Source organism: Podarcis raffonei, chromosome 5 (genome assembly GCF_027172205.1).
Source record: "Podarcis raffonei isolate rPodRaf1 chromosome 5, rPodRaf1.pri, whole genome shotgun sequence".
NCBI classification, from domain to species: domain Eukaryota; kingdom Metazoa; phylum Chordata; class Lepidosauria; order Squamata; family Lacertidae; genus Podarcis; species Podarcis raffonei.
In genome coordinates, this window is record NC_070606.1 from 62,821,024 (window position 1) to 62,841,127 (window position 20,104).

Sequence of the window (20,104 nt, forward strand, 5' to 3'; positions counted from 1 at the left end):
AGACTAGCCAATTCATTGATTAAATTTGCATACGTTTACATTCAAAAATTCTGAAGAAAATAGCATGAATTTACTTCCCTGGTGCTCCCCCCCCATACAATCACACAATAGTGTGTGCGATTCAATGTGTGTATGTTTGAATGAGTGTGAATGAATGTCAGTGAATGTGTTTATGGATGACCCAACGTATTGCCACATGTGGCCCTCGCAGGAAAGGACTGCTCACCCCGGTATAGAACTTTACCAAATGTTCAAGTCTCCTTTTTAAGTGGCATCAAGTGATATACTTTGAGAAGAAACCAGGGAAGAACAATCTTCTTAACAATAAATTCCTCCACTAATTGTGACTGGAAAATTCATAGGTCTCCCTCTCTTCTGGACTTCTGCAAAATCCAGAGGGTTCTCCTTCCATGACCTAGTGCAATTGATGTGCAAAAATCCTGCCATTCTGAGCAGGCTGGAAGACCGTAAAGGATCACTTGGCCCTGGGATGGATGCAGATCTGGTGATCTGGAATCCAGAAAAGGAGTTTGAGGTAAGGATGGGAGAGGATATAGGTCATTTTTAAAATTTTGTGAATCACCTTGGGAGTCTGATATAGAGCCAAAAACAGGATATAGCAAATCTAATAAAATAACGAGTTATAACAAACAAAGCCCTTACAGAAAACAATAAAGTGACCTAATACCAAATGAAGAATTAAATGTGCCAGTTTTATGAGACAGAAGTCCAAAGTGTAGTTGTTGTTCTTTGGATTTCTTATCCTTACTTCACCATAAGGTCCCAGGTAAGATAAAGCTATATAAAAATAAAATGTTAAAATCAGTTAAAACACTTTGGTCTTTAATGTTTCCAGTATAAAAAGGCATAGCAGAATGGTTGTTTCAATGACCTTAGCAAGAGAGTCGTCTTGACACACTTAGGGTGTCAGCTGGGGCATTATTTTTCTCAATTTGGATCAAAGATACATCAAAACACTTACTATAGTTATGGTTATTAGCTAGAGAGATACAAGGTAGATATTGATTGTGGCGAACATCATGTGTATACCACTTCCCAAGCCAGCGGTGGTAGCTCACTGGATGCAGAGTAAATGGGATTGTGTACTCAAGTTCTGTTTTCAGCTTGTGAAACTAACCTTTCTATGCTTTGAAATTTTTATAATTGATGATCTGGAAAGTGCCAGTTCTGATATTACCATTCTCTTTGATACAACACAGGGACAATAATATTAGGTTGTATACATTATCCTTAGTAAGCAACATTCCCCAAACTAATCTGTATTATAATTATTTTCTCTCCTTCTTTCTCTCTCAGGTGAATAAAAACATAATTCATCACAAGGATAAGGTATGGGAAGGCTCATGTTTTCTGCATTCTCCCAGTGTTCCTATTACTGCCCCCCGCCATCCTACCCTCAAAACACCTTACTGTAATTTACTGTATAATTCATTACATTTTTGGCCTCTGCTTAGGGCAGGCTTTACTGTTAAGCAAATGGAACATCCCAAGTGTCATTTCTGTGGTGGTAGAGGCTATAATGAACTGACTGTTTAGTAATCTTCACCTCCATCTATCACTTTGCTTAGCAGGCAAAAACCAACAAGCAAAATACCACCAGGAGGGGTGAGCACAGCCGTCGGCTTTCAACATTCCTTGCCTTTTTGCAGCCTTGACATTTATGGGCTATTCAGTCTTTATCTTTTCCAGGTCAGAAGTTACTGGGTCAGAGGATCTGCCTCATACAAATTTAAATAAAAACTGGCCCTAGTAGGCACCCAACAGGACGCATGTCTATGCTGAAGGAGTGTAAATCATTTTCACATCTGGTATCTTAGATTATTTATTAGTTTCATGGCCCTAACCTCAAGCTCAGAGTCAGAGGAGGATGAGCTGGCTGAGGCCAGGACTGCTGCACCACCAGGTTCCCTGGAAGTGAACCTGAGGCTAGTGGAACCTACAGAACCTGAGCCAGAACCCTCACAGATGCCTTTCGCCAAGTCCCATTTGCCTGAAGAGTCAAGTACTTCTTGCTCTACAGGCCTACCCAACAAAATTCACCAGGCCAGCAAGCCATAGAAGAGAAAAGAAGTGCTCCAGGTTAGGGAGTTGGCCCTTTAAGGATACCTACTCTTTGGGCATGGAGATACAGCTTGAGAAAGGTAAACTGGATGGAGGGGTTTATAAGGCCTCAATTCACCCCTAATCTTTGTTGTTCACTTAGAGCTTTCTACACCGCTGCATCTATTTTGCCTTGTGAATATCTGCTATGGACAGATCAGAACCACCATAAACAAAAACACATTTACCCAAAGACCTTTGATTCTGCATTCTGTTTATCCTTACTTTTCTCTCTCTCCCCGCTCCCTACTTTAGCTAACCCCATACTTGGGTTTCCAGCTTTATGGTGAAGTCTTTGCCACTCTTGTACGTGGCAGGCTGGTTTATCTGAATGGGAAATTTGCATCCAAGCCAGAAGGGGACCTGCTTGTGACAGAGAGAAAGATGCCTACAAGAGTCTCATCACCCTACTACTAATGAGGAAGAGAGTATGACAAATGTACTAGCTAAACACAAATCTGGGCAGAAGGGAAGCTGGAAGAATAGAAGAGGAGAGTGGAATCTACACACATACAAAAAACGCTGTGAAAATGCTTTTTAAAAAAATGTTTTGAAAAATACATTAAATTTTGCACTGTCTCACTGTTACCGTCTAGTGTCACATTTGTATATTGCACTTTACAACACATTTAAAACGTTTTATTTGCAGCTGTATATCTGAGTCCAAGGATGAGTAACATAAAGAATAAACTGCAATCACATAGTCTATTGTCTCAGTGAGAGCAGCTGCTACACTTTCTGAATTTTTCTATAACTGCTGAATAAATAAAATGAGGTCAACAGCTCCAGCTGATATCTAAAGGATATGCAATAATGGAACAGTAAAAAGTTATTGGAGCCACTCCCTCATGCCTTCTTGCTTTCCAGAAGTATAAATAAGGCTAATAAAAAATCAGGGTGATGGGGGAACAGGACAAAAGGTCTGGGTGATCTTGCAGCTCTTGAAGCTTCATCTCAAAGTGTTTATTTTGCAAATCATTGATCTGATTTTCAAATTTAATGTAACACAGTGCTCACAGTGAATCAAACAGCAATATGCCAAAGTGTGATGAGTTCTGAATAAGTATTCTTTCACTATGGCTATGACCTCAGAAATTAGATAAAGAGGCTTTCGATATAACTCTTTAATCAAAGTATGATCTATTGATTTCCTGATCAGAATATGATCAAAATGGGATGTCAAGTAAACGTGTTTGAATTGTGCATTTTTCAATTCTTGCAGTTGCTCTAACCTTTAGAGCAAGGATGAGAAACCTGCAGTCCTCCAGATGTTGGACTATACCTCTTATCATTCCTGACCATCCTGGCTGAGTTTTATTGGAGTTGGGAGTTAAACTACCCCTGAATTAGAGAGTTACATATTTTAAGTCCTCTCTCAGACAAACTATACTAAATGCAAAACTAGGCACAGTGCTCTGCAACATCCATGAGGCTTTAAGACTGCCACTGCCAGCCAAGCAATCCTGAATAATTTATTTTTCTCCTATTTGACTTAATTTGAAAATCCATAGAAACAAAGCAATCACTTTGTCAAAACTAAAAGGCAGCATTTCCCTTTGACAGTGCTGTGCTAGAACATACATCCTGCCAGAGCATTTGGACCTTAGTGTTTATTAGCTGGCAAGGGCTCGTGGTACATAAAAATGCTAAACAAAACATTAGAGGGCTTAATATCACAGAAATACAAGTTGTCCCAGTAAAAGGGCAGATTCTCAGAATGAAGTACAGTATATGGTCTGATACAAAGTGAGCTTCCTTGAAAATGCAAACGCTATAAAGGAAAATTGCGGAAAAGGGTAGAAGGGAAGTACCGGTAATTCAGTCACTGAAACCAGAGAAACTGTTGCTATCTTCTGGTGGGATAATGGCATTCAGATGGTGCAATTGAAGATTATTGGTGCTCTTGTGAAACAAACCTTCCTCCAAACTTTGCAAAAAGGAAAGTGATGAAGAAATGCGCTGGAAAAACAATTGTTTGATGCAACATTGTCTAACCTCCCCTCAGACAAATCAGAATGAATGTTGAATAAATAGCTGGTGTTGTCTAACCTCCCTGCCATCTTTGTGAAAACCAAATCAGGGTGAATGTTCAATAAAACAGCTATCTGGAGGCCCCATTGGCCCCAGTCCAATGCTCATCATAGCCAGTAGATATACTTGGTTTCATCACCTCAGTCTAGAAATAGGACTTTGCCTTGTAAAGGAATTTTACAGGGATTCTGGTGAAGCAGAAATAATTCCACTTCTCTTCCTCTCCCCTCATTGTGCTGAGGTTGCTCAAGCTCAGCTACTATTTACACTAATTGCATTCATGAAGTTAATGTCTAGTCTGGCCCTCAGATGTTCAAACTACTGTATTACAGAATTTGGCCAGTTCTGCCCCCTCCTGTCTGGTCACCATTGTTCTATTACTGGATTGAAGCTAGGGGCAGGGGGTGGGAGGTGGGGAGGTTGCTCAGCAATCATGAGAGCTCTGAAAACTGTAATATGGACTTGGCATGACACAAATGCATGCATCTCAGCTACATACATTTTTAAAGCACAAAATAGTTGTGGTCTAACCATAGAGAAGTTGCTGCACTGCACATTGAAACTCTTTGTAGATTAAGTGAACCCATTAAAGGTAAAGGTAAAGGTACCCCTGCCCGTACGGGCCAGTCTTGACAGACTCTGGGGTTGTGCGCCCATCTCACTCAAGAGGCCGGGGGCCAGCGCTGTCCGAAGACACTTCCGGGTCACGTGGCCAGCGTGACAAAGCTGCATCTGGCGAGCCAGCGCAGCACACGGAAACGCCGTTTACCTTCCCGCCAGTAAGCGGTCCCTATTTATCTACTTGCACCCGGGGATGCTTTCGAACTGCTAGGTTGGCAGGCGCTGGGACCGAGCAGCGGGAGCGCACCCCGCCACGGGGATTCGAACTGCCGACCTTTCGATCGGCAAGCCCTAGGCGCTGAGGCTTTTACCCACAGCGCCACCCGCGCTGAAGTGAGCCCATTAGGAAATTAAAAAAGAAATAGGAAAGCAAAATAAAGATATTTACAGTGAGCTATTGTCTACTGAAAGGGACGTGGGTGGCGCTGTGGGTTAAACCACAGAGCCTAGGACTTGCCGATCAGAAGGTTGGCGGTTCGAATCCCCACAATGGGGTGAGCTCCTGTTGCTTGGTCCCTGCTCCTGCCAACCTAGCAGTTTGAAAGCACGTCAAAGTGCAAGTAGATAAATAGGTATCCAGCAGGAAGGTAAACGGCGTTTCCATGCGCTGCTCTGGTTCGCCAGAAGCGGCTTAGTCATGCTGGCCACATGACCCAGAAGCTGTACGCCGGCTCCCTCGGCCAATAAAGCGAGATGAGCACCGCAACCCCAGAGTTGGTCACGACTGGACCTAATGGTCAGGGGTCCCTTTACCTTTACTATTGTCTACTGACAGCTGAAGGTGCTCTACTGTGATCTTAAGGAACATGTGCAACTTATATTTTTATACTACTCGGCCCAGGGGAAAACAATTAGTGAAGTTGTAGCATCTGTCCCCAGACTACAAGACAGTCAGGACACAGTTGTGTGTAGTGAATTGTTGCTTGTCTCCTATTAATTGCCTTTTGCCACTTTCAGCTTTACCTGGTTACTTCAACATTCAGAAGCAGTATACCTCTGTGCACCAGCTGCTCTTACAATATGTCTGCATGGTACTTATTTCAGTTATTAGGTGCACTCACCTGCAGTTCCCATACATGTCAGGGACAGGCAGAACGCTGGCAAGTGTGTACAGGGAGAAGGGGGGCTGGTGTCTGACTTGGGAGAGGGGGCTAATGATTTGTGGGGAACTGTACCAGGCAGGAGGCAACAGTTGGAGGCAGAGGAAGTTTCAGAGCTGAAGGGTGGATCACAGAATGGGTTGGAGGGAAAAGAAGGAGCAAGTCAGGCAAAAAAAGGAACACAGAATAACACAGAGATCACCCTATTTCTTGCGGGGAGGGGGGATTACTTCAGTCAGTCTCTGGCAATAAGCAGGCAGGCACAGTTACTTGTTAACCCCATTATTAATCTAGAATTCACTGTTCCTGGCAAACAATAACCAGCGAGTGCTCAGCATACCAGTGTTAGACAACTACAATAAAGAATAAAGAATAAAACTTAAATTTTATATAGTTTCGGGGATTTCGGACAGAACCAAACATAATGGTCCAGTTGTCCAGTTTCTCTCCGTTCTGTGAGGGAAGCAACTTCTACAGAAGTTGAGACAGCATAGGAAGCTTCTCTGTGTTGCCCAAAGAACAAGGAAAATACGTCTCCTTCAGATCTTTGTTTGCATGATATTTAACTTTCCAGCTTCTAACAGGTGTAGAATTCCCAGGCAAGGAAGGCCAAAGGCATTAGAAAGCACAGAACTCTCTGGGAGAAAACCAAGGAGTAAGTAAGTTGGAGGCTGTGTTCTAAAGATAAGCTCATATTCACAAGGAGCCTGGAGACCAATGACAGTCACTGGAAGATTTTTCAGAAGAGGAGAGAAACAAGAGGGAGGTGTGCTAGCATTTATCTGATCTAAGATCTGTTTGTTTTGCTCAACCCCAGCTTACCATGTATTTAAGGTCAGGGGTGAGCAGTGTGTTCCCAGTGCTGCAAGCAGCAGGTTGGACTCCTGTTCGGCGGCCTCTGGTTTTAACTCAGTGTTGCCGCACCATGGCTTCTCAAAACCTATCTCTGCCACCTCCAGCACCTCTGCTACAGCCACTGTCTGTTCCAGACAGGTTATTGCTGGGCCCTGGGCCCTCCAATTGCCCTCCCCGGATCTTGTCTGCAGGCTGTCGACAGCTCATAGGACATGTCCACAAAGAGATGATCCAGGTAAGAAATAAAATCCTAATTCCTTGTGTGCTCCTACTTCAGCTTCTACTTAATGCTTTTCCAGCTTTCAAGTATCACCCTGACTATTTATTCATTAGTCTATGGATCAATTTTTTTTAATCAAAAGTAATGTTCTTAACTAATACATTTATGGAAAATCATTATTATTTAGCCACAGAATTTCTTGATAACCAGAAGCATGATTTTCTTCCTCTGTGATGGGACTATTATTTCTGGTTATTTCCCCATTTTTAAGAACTTGAGTCCACTGAGCTCATGTGAGTCTCAGGCTTTCCTCTGATCTAGATCCACTAAGCATATATAAAACTTTGAAAACCCAACTCTTTAAATCTAGACAAACTTCTGCTAAATAGATCTCATGGTGCTTATTCCTCTGTATATCAGTCAGGAAGACAGATATTCCTTTGAGATCAAATACTCAGAAAGGATTGCTAACTATTCATGGGAGTGATCTCAGGCTTAGTAGCAGGCAAATATATCACTAAATTGGAGGCATGTAATTTCTGTGTATAATCTGGCTAAGAGCCATGTTAAGAAATAGGGGAGTTCCACGCTGACCTGCATTTTGAGGCCCCATGAGAGAGGACTTGTATATAAATACAGACACCTTCTGTGTTTATGATGCTTGAAATCTGCTCTATCAGAAAACCTACTTAATTATCACCAGGGTGTGTGAGGCTTTAGGATTCAACATTTCCACGTGGCTGTTCATAAAGTGAGAATAATCAATGTATTATATGATGCAAAGAAATAAAGAAGCAAGAGCAGGATCTCAACTGCGGCTGAGTAACTCTACTGTGGGAGTATTCTCTTCCGTAACAGCATTTTGGACTTTGTTCAGCCCTTTCTGGATGTTGTCTTTTGTCCATCATAGTGTATAGAAACTTTTAATGGGTGCCACACTGTTATCTCTTCCTCCTATGAATGCCACTGTCACAATCCACAGACATAAATACACTTGCACTGCCAGCCTTGGGAAAGTTTCTTTGAACACTGATTATATTCTCTGTTGCCCTCAGATAATGGATGAGATCAAGCTTGGAATCCAGTATGCATTTCAGACACAGAACCCCCTCACATTGGCTGTCAGTGGCACAGGCCATTGTGCCATGGAAGCAGCCTTCTTGAACATGGTGGAGCAGGGAGACAAAGTGCTCATAGCTATGAATGGATTTTGGGGTGAACGTGCAACTGGCATTGCCAAAAGACTTGGTATGTTTTTTGGAACCTTTTCCTTCAAACCTAGCATTCCTTTATAGTATTATTTATATCGTTTATTCATTGCTTACTGCATAAAATGTTTCAAAGTAACTTAAGAGTTGTAAAACCATACTGAATGCGAAATTTGCAACACCAACCACCACCACTCATGTAAGGGTGAGAATAATGGTTGTATAATATGAAATCCAGTGCAACAGGATGTATTGGGGCTACTGCAATCTGCTGTGCAACCAAGCCACAAGAACCTTCTTTGCTACTGCGACTTGTACACCACTATGCAGTGGCGTAGCGTGGGTTGTCAGCACCCGGGGCAAGGCAAGTAATTTGTACCCCCTAACCCGTGGATTTGCGCACCCTAACCCTAACCCCCAGATGTTGCGCCCGATGCGGCCGGGCCCCCCTGCACCCCCCACGCTACGCCACTGCCACTATGGGACTGTAGCTTAACACTAAGTTGAATTCCTCCCAATTTGTTTTTAATAATCAAATGCTTCTTTCCTGCTCCAAGTTTAATCATCATATACTCTGGAGGTTCCCATGGAGCTTGAATGGACTTTGGCAAAGATGATGTTAATACATGACCCATTTCAAACAGAAGCGCCTGTGGCTCTCTTATCATAACTTGTTGTGAACTGCTACCAAGTGAGAAGTGATTTGCTGTCTTCCCATCAGTCCACCAGGAATGGTACTCCACCCCTAAACCTAAAACTTGCATTCTCATGTGTTGGCTTTTTTGGTGGACTTTGTTGAGCTCAATCAGGTGTAGGGAACCTTTTTCACACCAAGGGTCTGATCAAGAGCTGATTCATTCCGTGCAGGTCAGTTTTGACAGATGGGCAGGACCATACACCTCTCAAATCACCTGACGTCTTAATGCCGTCAAGTGAAAATGTCAAAGGTGCTCACTGTCATAACCAGTCAGTTGAACCAACAATCCAGAGTCTTCAAACTGTGTCTAGATTGTAATTTCTCCTGGTCCAAATCACTTTTCAAATAGAGTTTCAGGGTGCACTGAGGCATACTCAGTCCTTATTAGCCACAATAATGCACACATGTCTCATTCCTTTTCAAGGATCAGCAAAATCCAAACTAGTCAAGTGAAGCCTCTAAAAGCTGCTTAGTCAGGCCCTCTTCTTTTCATAGAATCATAGAATTTTAAATCCAAGGAAACTGAAACCCAGTGAAATTACACTCTATGAGTGATTTTGAGCCAGTCACTATCTGCCAGCCTAACCTACTTCAGAGGGTCATTGTGAGGATAAAATTGAACTACCAATGAGGGAAACCATGTACATCACTTTGAGCTCCTTGGCAGAAAGGTGGGGTATAAATATAATAATAATAATAATAATAATAATAATAATAATAATAATAATAATAATATAATATAGAATATTATATCCTACCTTCCCCTAGAAGGGCTTTATTATTATGTAATTGGAATGAATGTTGGTGCTTCCCAGGAGCCTTAGGTACAATTTTGTCCTTTGCTTCTCCTTTAACAAAGTTCAAGTAACATGATTTGTAATCCATTACCTTTTTTAGGAGCAGATGTTCATCAGCTAGTAAAGGCCCCTGGAGAGTGTTTCACTCTAGAAGAAATAGAAAAGGTGAGTTATGTGAGCAAAGTAGCTGAAAGTAGCAGCAAAGAGCATGTTTATTGGGAGAGTTTGTATCCTGAAAGGCAGGATATTATATAGATAATTTAGATACATAAATACAGCTCTGAGTGAAACCTGCAGTCTATGTCTTTCTTATGTAGATGGTTGGGACAACCAGTTCATAGCAATTTAGCCTCCCACCTACTAGGAGAAGATTACTGTTCACCTACTGCTCCCCTGTTTTTTGTCTTGTCTGACTCTCCCCCCCCCCCTGTTGCCTCTCCTAGGGTTTAGTGACACATGCTCCCTTTTTATTTTTCATCACACATGGAGAATCCTCCACTGGAGTGCTTCAGCCCCTGGATGGCCTTGGAGAACTCTGTCACAGGTCAGTGGGTCATGGAGGTCAAATACTTATTTGCCTCAGAAACAAAGGCCTCAAGGCTGCAGTCTAAGCTGCTTGATTTACCGTGGGCCCACCCATATCTCAGCTTAGTGTGGATTGTGAACCCCTTGTGCCTCCGTTAATTCCCCCTTGCCCATGTGGCATTCTCCTTCAACTACTGCTGTACCACACTTTCTTTTCCCTAAATCCAAAGGTTCCCTATGCTTAGAAAATCTGAATAAGAGAGCTGTTATCAATTGCTTAAACCAAATGAAAGACACAAGGAGCTCCACATCTACTATATCTTTTGGAAAGTTGTTTGTTTGTTCACTGTGCATTTGGACCTCTCTTAATATAGCATTACTAAGTTTTCTTCTTACTCAAACCTCAGTGTTTATTTTGTTTGTTTGTTTAGAATTAATATTCAATCAACCACAGAAAAAGTACAAGCCTCCATTTTCCTCATTGTGAAACATGGTAACTGGTTGGATAAGGATACTAACATTTACTCTTACATTCTTGTGCACTTCCTGGATACCCACATCTGCCCAGAATGGAAAAGAGGGGAAGACCAATTGAGTGGGGAGAGAGAGAAACCCAGCCCAGATGCATTCGACCAAGCTCTGCCAACTGGCATCAATGGCTAACAGTGAAATAGCATATGACTTAAAAACAACAGAATGTGTGGTAGTGCACTTGCACACAGAGAAATCTGATCTGGATGACCTGTTTGCAAGTTAAGCCCTGCCTTCCATAACATGCTAAATCTCTATTCTTTCCTTCCTCGTTTTAGATATAATTGTTTACTACTGGTGGATGCCGTAGCATCACTGGGTGGAGCTCCAATTCTTATGGACCAGCAAGGTGAGCAAGATGTAACAATCTGTCATAGTAACACAAATGTTTACCATTGATGTAGAAATGGTTTGAGGTTCCTAATCAGAATAACTTGCATCTTTCCTTCATCATCACTGGAGAAGGCAGAAGATAGATGTGTGTTTGCTAAGAGAAGAGGAATACAAAAGATAGTATAGGAGATGCTCTCTGGCCTTTGCTACATTCTAGAGGAAAAGTAGGTAAATCTGAAACTAGTGTCCAAGCTTCTCCCTAAGTATATGAAAGCCTTCTCCAACTTGGTGTCCTGCAGATGTTCTGGATTACAACTCCCACCAGCAAGAAGTGCATCCAAAACATCTGGAGGTCACCAGGTTGGGGAAGTAATTTATGACATTAGTAATAAACAAACAAGTATCTTGCTTAACTTCTCAAATTTTCCTCCCATGGACTACTTGAAAATTGCTGAGGGTCTTGGCAGACCACTTAATCATTTTCATGCCTGTTATAGCAAATGAGCACCATGCACTGTGTTAGGTGCTGTATGATTATTTGTGTTTTTACAGACATGCAATGGAAGCTTGTAGTCCACAGGCCACCATTTGGGAACCATTGCTCTATACATATTGCACTTATATTGGCTTTATTTCATTTTTAATTGTCATGACTTTCCACAAAGAATCCTGGTAGTACAGAAGTGAACAGGACATCTGCCATAGTGAAGGAACACTTATTAACATTTTTTCTCCCCTGTTGAGCACACAGGAATTGACATCCTCTACTCAGGCTCACAGAAAGTCTTAAATGCACCACCTGGTGCTTCACCCATTTCTTTCAGCCAGAGAGCAAGGTAAGCAAAAAAATATTTGTTTTGGGGAGATGTTATTTCCAACTGGATGTTACGCAAGTCAATGCTTTATAGAAGAGATATGGGAAATGATAGGAGGCTCATTTCCCTCCTAAAGACACTGAGCTGGATCAAAAAATGGATTTCCATGTGCAAAAGGGGTCCTCAGCTAACCAAATAACTGTTTTATACCTTGGCACTAAAGTGTTGTGAGCGAAGAATGAAGCTCATCCAAAAATGCTCTTCAGCTTCTGCAACAGCTTGTTTACACTCTACAAATTATCAAAAATGTCATGGTGTTTTCCTACCATTCCATTCTTTGGGTTCAACTCACTGAACTAAGTGAGCCCCACATCTCACAGAGTTCAACCTCTGAGCCTTCTTGCAAGCTCCAGGTTCAAGCACCTCATATTATCTACATTTTCCTGCTTGTTTCTAACAAAGGGGCTAAGTGAGGCCACATGGCATCTTCCAGGTTCTGTTCTGGCACTGCCACTCCATTGCTCTTTCACACACACACATTGGCACTATTTAGTCCATGTGGAAACTAAATACGTTGTTGGATTCCAACCCCCATCAACCTCAGCCATCATGGCTAATGGTTAGGGATGATAGAAGCTGAAGTTCAACATCTGAAGAGCCAGTTTCCTCCCCCCACTGAACTGTGCGGTTTACAGCAAATACACTAGGGGTAGGAGGTGCACAAAGAATGTGATTCATTGGTAGATTTCCTTCAGGTGACCAATATTTGCATTTCCATTTTGTCAGGAAGAAGATTTACAGTAGGAAGACGAAACCAATCTCCTTTTATCTGGACATGGAGGAGCTGGCTCAATACTGGGGCTGCAACGATCAGCCAAGAAAGTGAGAGCGAATTCTATGGCTTCTCATTCTCCTCACTTTTAAAGTATTTTCCTGGCCTCCAGAAATGGATTAGGCCCTGGACCATTATTGAGCAGCAGATCTGCACTACCATTGCTTCCCCCAATCTTTCTATCATATAGCTGGGAAAGCAGGTGGGGTAAGAGAAAAGGCTTTGAATGGAAATATGGCAGGGAACAGCTCATTCTCTCACATGCAACTCTTGGGGGGAGAGAGAGACAGAGAGCACACTTGCTGCTTGCTTACAATGAGTGATTCAAAGCACAAATACAAGCACTGGGCAGCACCTAGTTTGACATAGGTTTCAATTGAGAATATGACAATACTTCCTCGCTTCACTTTCCTGTCACTATTTTGTTTTGGCGTAGGGGGGGTGTTGATAGGTAGGATATATATTGTGAAGCGGTTTCTGATAGATTGGTCCATGCAAATTGAGCATCACCCTTACATGTTGCATGTATCTTTGCAGGTATCATCATACTGCACCCATCAACACGTTTTTCTGTCTGCGAGAAGGCTTGGCAATTCTTGCAGAAAAGGTCAGTCAGTGTGGGAGACTGAAAGCCTACAGGCTGAAGTAGTAGAGAAACAAAGGAAGATACTGAAATCAAGATATGTCTGCTGCTTAGTTAAGAATGGGCATATTAGAGTGGATCCAGATATTATTCAGCAATCATATTCACTGTGACCTCATTAGTAATAAACTTAAAGGTAAAGGTAAAGGGACCCCTGACCATTAGGTCCAGTCGTGACCGACTCTGGGGTTGCAGCGCTCATCTCACTTTATTGGCCAAGGGAGCCAACATTTGTCCGCAGACAGCTTCCGGGTCATGTGGTCAGCATGACTAAGCCGCTTCTGGTGAACCAGAGCAGCACACGGAAACGCCGTTTACCTTCCCACCGGAGTGGTACCTATTTATCTACTTGCACTTTGATGTGCTTTCAAACTGCTAGGTGGACAGGAGCAGGGACCAAGCAGTGGGAACTCACCCCGTCGTGGGGATTCGAACCGCCGACCTTCTGATCGGCAAGCCCTAGGCTCTGTGGTTTAACCCACAGCAAAGTCAATGTGTTCCTAAAAGGTGTAGTAGATTAATTTTTGCCGTGAATGTCCATCCAGGACTTCCCAAAATATCTCTCCCCTATATGATTTTCTGGAAGCAATAATGGTTATAACACTTGTAAAATTATGGGAGGGGGGGAATGCTGCATAATGTATGAAGCACCTTAGTTCTCATAGAAGGAACTAATATAGAACCAGTATCACCCTTTCTTGACTGGAAGCAGAATGAGGACTACTGAAGGCTGATGCCTGCCTGATGCAATCCTAACCCTACTTACTTGAGTGTAAGCCCCATTTTATTCAACAGGACTCACTTCTGAATAGACATGGTTAGGTCTGCAGCCTTACTTTCTAAGCAAGCCCTTGGTTTATTCACAACTGGTAAGGAGTATATTACTTTGTATGATGTGGACCCTAAGAAACAAATGAGTACCATACTAATTTTAGAGTTTTGCTAACTGGTCAGAACTGACAAAGCCAAACTCAGTTACAAACCTATCATTTTTAAAGATGAAAGGGTAGTATCCAATTAAATAATTCTGCTAGCACATACACTTTTGGCTGCACAACACAACTTCCTCTCCCTGCTCACCAAATAACATATTTAAGCGGCACATGAGAGAGAGGAAATTCCATTGCACAGTCAAAGGTACTTGTGATAGCAGAATTGTTTAGTTAAATACCCACCCACTGTGTCCATCCTAATATAATAAGCCTGCTGTGTAGAGATAGTTGCATTTGAAATAGTTTTTATTTCCTACACATTAAAATAAAAGTGCATTTTGTATACAGGGGTTAGAAAATTCCTGGAAGCTTCACAAGGAGAACAGCCTGGACCTGTGTGCAGGGCTACAGAAGTTAGGCCTCCAACTTTTTGTGAAAGAACCGGTAGGATGCAAACCACAATAATTAGCTCCACATTCTGTGCTGAGTAATCACCATTGAAGTGAACAAGAGAACTAAGTTGTATGTGTGCTGCTGCATTTTATAGGACCTGCTTTGAGATGGATGGAGAAAGGAATAGACAATGACAGTAATTGCAGGCCTGTTGAACATTATATACCGAGGGTAGTGAGGTATGAGAAGGGAACCAGAGATAAGCCAGAGAGACTTTGTTCTAGCAACACCAGTCTATTAACTTAGGCTGGCGCTAAGGCAATAGTGTTTCCACAGCTGAATGTAGTTTGAAAGCAGGATAGTTGATAGTTTACTGCATGAGCATCTCACTGTTCAGCACCAATCAACACGTAACCAGAAATGATAGGGAAACCAAAATGTACAGGACAGAATATGAAACATATATGAAGCCAACTTTTAACACTCAGAAACCATTCTCTTTAGCCTTGCACAGAATCAAGCTCACCACAGACAAATGGTCAGTGAGTGCAGATTCCTAGTGTGAGAAGGTCCCATGCAACCAAGGAGAGAAATCATTAGGGTGAGGGCATTTCATCCAGATGGTGCAGCTTGCTAGAAATCCTGGGAAATTGAAGCATTTACATGCATTCAGAAATTACCTGGGTGCCTTTGACTCATTCTCTTTATTTTTCAGGATGCAAGGCTTCCAACAGTCAACACTGTCTTTGTACCTGAGGGATATGACTGGAAGGAAATCACTGACTACATTATGAAAAGGCATGGGATTGAGATTTCAGGAGGCCTGGGTGCTTCAGCAGGCAAGGTAGATATTGTCTCGGGGCAGGAAATGAGAAATAAACTAAGGTGTTTGAAGACAGGACTGTCTGGTTTTCAACAAAAAGCAAAGCATTTTGTAAATATTTTATTTCTCCACAAACCTGGCTTTTACTACTTTAGCTTTGTGTGTGAAAGCAGATGAATATTCAAACATGTAATCCCTCCCACCCCCCCAAGAGAAGTGAATCAGTTATTTATACCTCTAATTAGAATTAACCTTATTTACATGGTTTCCATGACATTGAGATGCTGAACTCAATCACTTTCTCATTTAGACTAAGATGAGGGCTGGGCCCTTCTAAGAGAATGAGTTGTAGAACATTTACTCTATTTTTTATATTATCTCATCACTAGGTTCTCCGAATAGGATTGATGGGATATAACTCCACTAAATACAATGTTGACAGAGTCCTCCATGCTCTGGAAGATGCTCTCCAGCACTGTCTCAAGAACAAGCTATAAGACCTCACCCCATTGTTTTTTACACAGAAGATCCAGAAGTGTCAGTGACACTTAAGACATGCAAAGTATCAGAGGCACATTCCACATAAAGTGCTTTCCCTTTTCTTTATTCCATAATGGTACCTATAGTTTACAATTCACAAGAGTAAACTTTGTTTTCACTGCATGCTATACTGTGAACACTTACTAGTGCTGTTATGCCCTTTGTATTTTTCTTCAACAAATGTGTGCTCCCGTTGTGCAAGTTGTTATATGCTCATAAACTCACACATATGTCTGGATGTATGTAAATAGAAGAGTCTCTGTAGTTTATACCTCTCATTTTGCTGTTGAACCATTGTGTGAAAAAGTCTTGAGAGGATAAGGAAAGAAACACAAAGGCTGAAACCAGATGCCAGTTTTCAGAAAAGCCATAACTCACTGTGAAGTGCATGCACTTTCAGTCTGATCAAACAGCTCTTAAACTCTTTTTGAAGAGCTTAAAAAATGAGTACACATGTGCCTCTAGTGTCGATGGTGTGATTATGCCACCTACCAATGTCTGAAAAGGCTACATGTACCTAGCCTACTGACAATAGAGTAAATTGGATGAAAGCTGGGGGGGGGGGAATCACCCCAAGATATGATTGCATGTTAGCTTTAGACCAAGTTTAAAACAGAAGACAGGTATCCCTAAGCTACCTGTACAAAGTACAAGATGATAAACATCAACTCTCCCACCCCATGCTGCTATTAAAAAGTTTGAATACACAACTGATGCCTAGTAGTCTAAGTCATTTACACCTTTGGGACTTTCCCATGAATGCTAAGCTATTGAAAAAGAACCAGACACTGTTTGTGTTCTGACCTGAAGTGCACTTTAGAAGAGAATTTTCTTCATTTCATGTTTTGCGAGTTCTCTCTGAATATAGAAAAGCAAAAGGAAGCTGTTCCTCCAAGAGACACTTAACTGCAAAAATTCATCTTCCCAGTCTAACACCTATTTTACTCAGAGGTACTATGCAAAGTAACTTCTCTCATGTTCATTTGCCTTGATAGAAATGAAAAGCCTACATTTGTAGGTCAGGGAGGTGAAGAGCGCAGCAGTAGCTGCTCTTTCTGCATCTCACTCTCAGTTCTACTTACCTAACTTAGCTGCTGCTGCTAGCTCAACCCCTGGAAAAGATTTTCCTGACTTCATCCTGATCAAGAACTATAATATATCTCTCCTCCATTCATTCTACTTTGGACTATACCTGGCAACCAACTCTACACATGCAAAATGCATGTTTACAGAAAAGTGTGGTTGCATTTTTCTTATCTGTCCTACGAATCCAAGATATATTATAGTTCTTGATCAGGATGAAGTCAGGAAAATCTTTTCCAGGGGTTGAGCTAGCAGCAGCAGCTAAGTTAGGTAAGTAGAACTGAGAGTGAGATGCAGAAAGAGCAGCTACTGCTGCGCTCTTCACCTCCCTGACCTACAAATGTAGGCTTTTCATTTCTATCAAGGCAAATGAACATGAGAGAAGTTACTTTGCATAGTACCTCTGAGTAAAATAGGTGTTAGACTGGGAAGATGAAATACACAAATATTCCTGCACCCTTCCTCATGACTCACTCCCAGCTTCACAGGGTTGTGAGGATAAAATGGAGAGGTCACCTACATACATCACCTTGAGCTTCTCGAAGAAAAGGTGGGATATAAATGCAATCAATCAATGCTTATAGTTTAGAAAATGGGAATTCTTACCATGAATTTTTGTTTGGGGATCCAGATGGAGAATATTCCTCTGATAAGGATGACATGCAGAGTTGTACAGTTCTTTGCCTCCTCTCTCAGGGGATAAGCCATCTCCCTCACCAAATCAAGTGGCAGAGCAGACAAACCCCACACCCCTAAACAAATTCACTCAAATAGGCAATCAACAGAGAAACATGAGAACAGGAAGGAAAGGATACCCCAGGCCGAGGAAATGCAACTAGTCAAATAAGGGGCACCAAAACCCTAAAAAGCCCCAAACACACGCACAGACACACTGATTTGGGACAACCCTCCAGAACCCCTTACTTCCTATCTCTAGAATGTCCTATCTCTAGCCACAGACCACCACCCCCCAAGGCAGAAATGCTGGGAGTCTAAATAAAAGTTCACCCCCAGCAGACTCCTGTAGAACAACTACTGAGGGAGGAGTAATGACAGAAATAAGAGGGGGAAAGCACGTGCCCAGACTAAAATAAATAGTGCCCACCCAACTTGCCTCTGCTGAGTGTTAAAGATGGGGGTCAATGAGGCCAATAGCCCCCAAATGGAAGCAGACCCACTACAAAAACTAAAGGAACTGTCAAATAGAGAGCAGAATGGAGCATAAAGGATGGTGGGTGGGTGGGTGTGGAGAAAACCCTGCTCCAAAATGGAACTCCTGCCTAGACAATTTATCAAGGGACCCTCCTCACAGCTGCTCCACTTCCTCAAAATGTGTGGCTGAGGTTGCCAAAAATATGGGGACAATGGGTGGGTGATCTGGGTAGTGGGAATAGCTGGAATGCCCAACAAAAAAGGCAGGGGCCAAAACTAGGTGATCTAGCAGAGAATGGTGATCTGGAAAGCCCAGGCAGATGGTGTAGGAAGCTGCAAAACAACCCCCCCCCCAAGCAATCACAGATATTGTGCAGTCAAAGCCTGTTCTAAAAATGCTGCTGCTACCTTGTTTATTTGCAGGACATGCCAAAAACTCCAGAAGCTGCTTCACAGAAATATGGCCAAGGAGACACTGCACACACACACAAAAAACAAAAACAAAAAAACCCCTCAGTCTGTAGCCACCAGAAGGGACTAGAGCTGGAATGAAAAAAGTGAAAATGTGCTGAGGTAAAAATATAATCCAAACACTCAAAGCAAATTAGAAACACATTCACAACAACAGTAAAAAGAAAAATGAGAGGAGAGGTGGGTGAAAAAAGGCAGGAAACTGACTAAAAAACACAGCCAAAGAAGCGGGAAGACAAGCCTCTATGACAGCTGATCAGGCCCAAATCTTCATGGAACACAGTCAGGATCAATTTTGGGAGGGAGATGGCGCCTCCTCCTGTACAGAAGGCAGAAGACTGTGTAGGACCCACCCCGTCAATATCAGGGGGAGAGGCCATTCCTATCAAAGGAACTGTTTACCATCTGGATCCAGCAAACATGCATTTTATTTGGGATTGCTACATGTCACTGTTTTATGTTGCTTTTTTAAATGTTTAATAGGCTTTTACATTTTGAATTCCTTTCAGTAAGATGCTGGTTCCTTATGCATGAAAAACAGAATAAAACTGAGAGATAAGAACTAAATTATTAGGAGAGAAGACTTAAAAGTAAACTTATGGTAGTGGGGCCAAGACTATTTTCTCTTTGAAAGGGTTTAGATTAATCTCCAGCATCGTAAGTGTATCCTTGAAGACAAAGATATACTGACCCTCAGGTCAGTTTCTCCACCACGCCCAGGATCTAGTCAGTTTGTTCAACTACACCAACTGGATCTCAACCTCTGGAATGGACAGAACACCTCTTTCACTTTTGCACCCTGCTTTCAAGATACTATAGTTTGGACTATATATAGGGATGCGGGTGGCGCTGTGGTCTAAAGCACTGAGCCTCTTGGGTTTGCTGATCAGAAGATCAAATCCCTGCGACGGGGTGAGCTCCTGTTGCTCAGGCCCAGCTCCTGCCAACCTAGCAGTTCGAAAGCACACCAAAAATGCAAGTAAATAAATAGGTACCACTCGGGTGGGAAGATAAATGGTGTTTCCGTGCACTGCTCTGGTTTCACCAGAAGCGGCTTAGTCATGCTGGCCACATGACCCAGAAAAACTGTCTGTGGACAAACGTCAGGTCCCTCAGCCTGTAAACCAAGATGAGTGCTGCAACCCCAGAGTCGTCTGCAACTGGACTTAACTGTCAGGGGTCCTTTACCTTTACCTTTTATATGTGTTCTGTCGAGTTGGAATAAATATAATGGCTCGCGCAGCCTGGGGTGTAAGTGGTGGACCAGAAAATTTTGGGGTCACTTCAAGTTCCTAAGATTCTTCAAATAAAAATGTTTTCCTTAATAAAATGATTATTGGGTCTTGAATTATCATACATATTCACAAAGCTTAGCTCATCT

The 20,104-nt window shown here is 42.3% G+C and overlaps 2 protein-coding genes and 1 long non-coding RNA gene across 5 annotated transcripts in view; 2 read left to right on the top strand and 1 right to left on the bottom strand.

The window, feature by feature from the left end:
• Positions 1–2,963, top strand: part of LOC128414442 (allantoinase, mitochondrial-like) — a 19,375-nt gene extending 16,412 nt beyond the window's left edge. The window contains exons 10-12 of one of the 2 annotated variants that reach the window (XM_053389745.1): positions 363–535; positions 1,318–1,350; positions 1,590–2,362. In XM_053389745.1, the coding sequence (XP_053245720.1) occupies positions 363–535; positions 1,318–1,350; positions 1,590–1,676 (293 nt within the window). In that variant the 3' untranslated portion in view covers positions 1,677–2,362. The other variant, XM_053389744.1, reaches the window with a different exon arrangement.
• The window catches only part of LOC128414447 (uncharacterized), a 26,166-nt gene extending 8,144 nt beyond the window's left edge, over positions 1–18,022 (bottom strand). The window contains exons 1-2 of the long non-coding RNA XR_008330663.1: positions 17,707–18,022; positions 9,742–9,797 (exon numbers count right to left, since the gene is read on the bottom strand). This is a non-coding gene — a long non-coding RNA (uncharacterized LOC128414447). The remainder of the gene's footprint in view (positions 1–9,741; positions 9,798–17,706) is intronic.
• On the top strand, positions 5,969–16,273 carry AGXT (alanine--glyoxylate aminotransferase). 2 transcript variants are annotated; one of them, XM_053389747.1, is made up of 11 exons: positions 5,973–6,963; positions 8,004–8,196; positions 9,751–9,815; positions 10,094–10,194; positions 10,985–11,055; positions 11,791–11,875; positions 12,641–12,736; positions 13,224–13,293; positions 14,610–14,705; positions 15,370–15,498; positions 15,867–16,273. In XM_053389747.1, exons 1-11 carry the CDS (start codon positions 6,697–6,699, stop codon positions 15,972–15,974), a joined length of 1,281 nt encoding a protein of 426 aa, XP_053245722.1. In that variant the 5' UTR covers positions 5,973–6,696; the 3' UTR covers positions 15,975–16,273. The 2 variants fall into 2 exon arrangements, with proteins under 2 accessions (XP_053245723.1, XP_053245722.1); XM_053389748.1 differs by lacking the exon at positions 12,641–12,736 and having other exon boundaries at positions 5,969–6,963.
• Positions 18,023–20,104: the final 2,082 nt, after the last annotated feature.

Coding starts and splice junctions, on each gene's coding strand:
- AGXT (XM_053389747.1), top strand. CDS start 6,697: ATGTATTTAAGGTCAGGGGTGAGCAGTGTGTTCCCAGTGCTGCAAGCA. Junction 6,964..8,003: donor TCCACAAAGAGATGATCCAG/GTAAGAAATAAA, acceptor TGTTGCCCTCAG/ATAATGGATGAGATCAAGCT. Junction 11,056..11,790: donor AATTCTTATGGACCAGCAAG/GTGAGCAAGATG, acceptor TTGAGCACACAG/GAATTGACATCCTCTACTCA.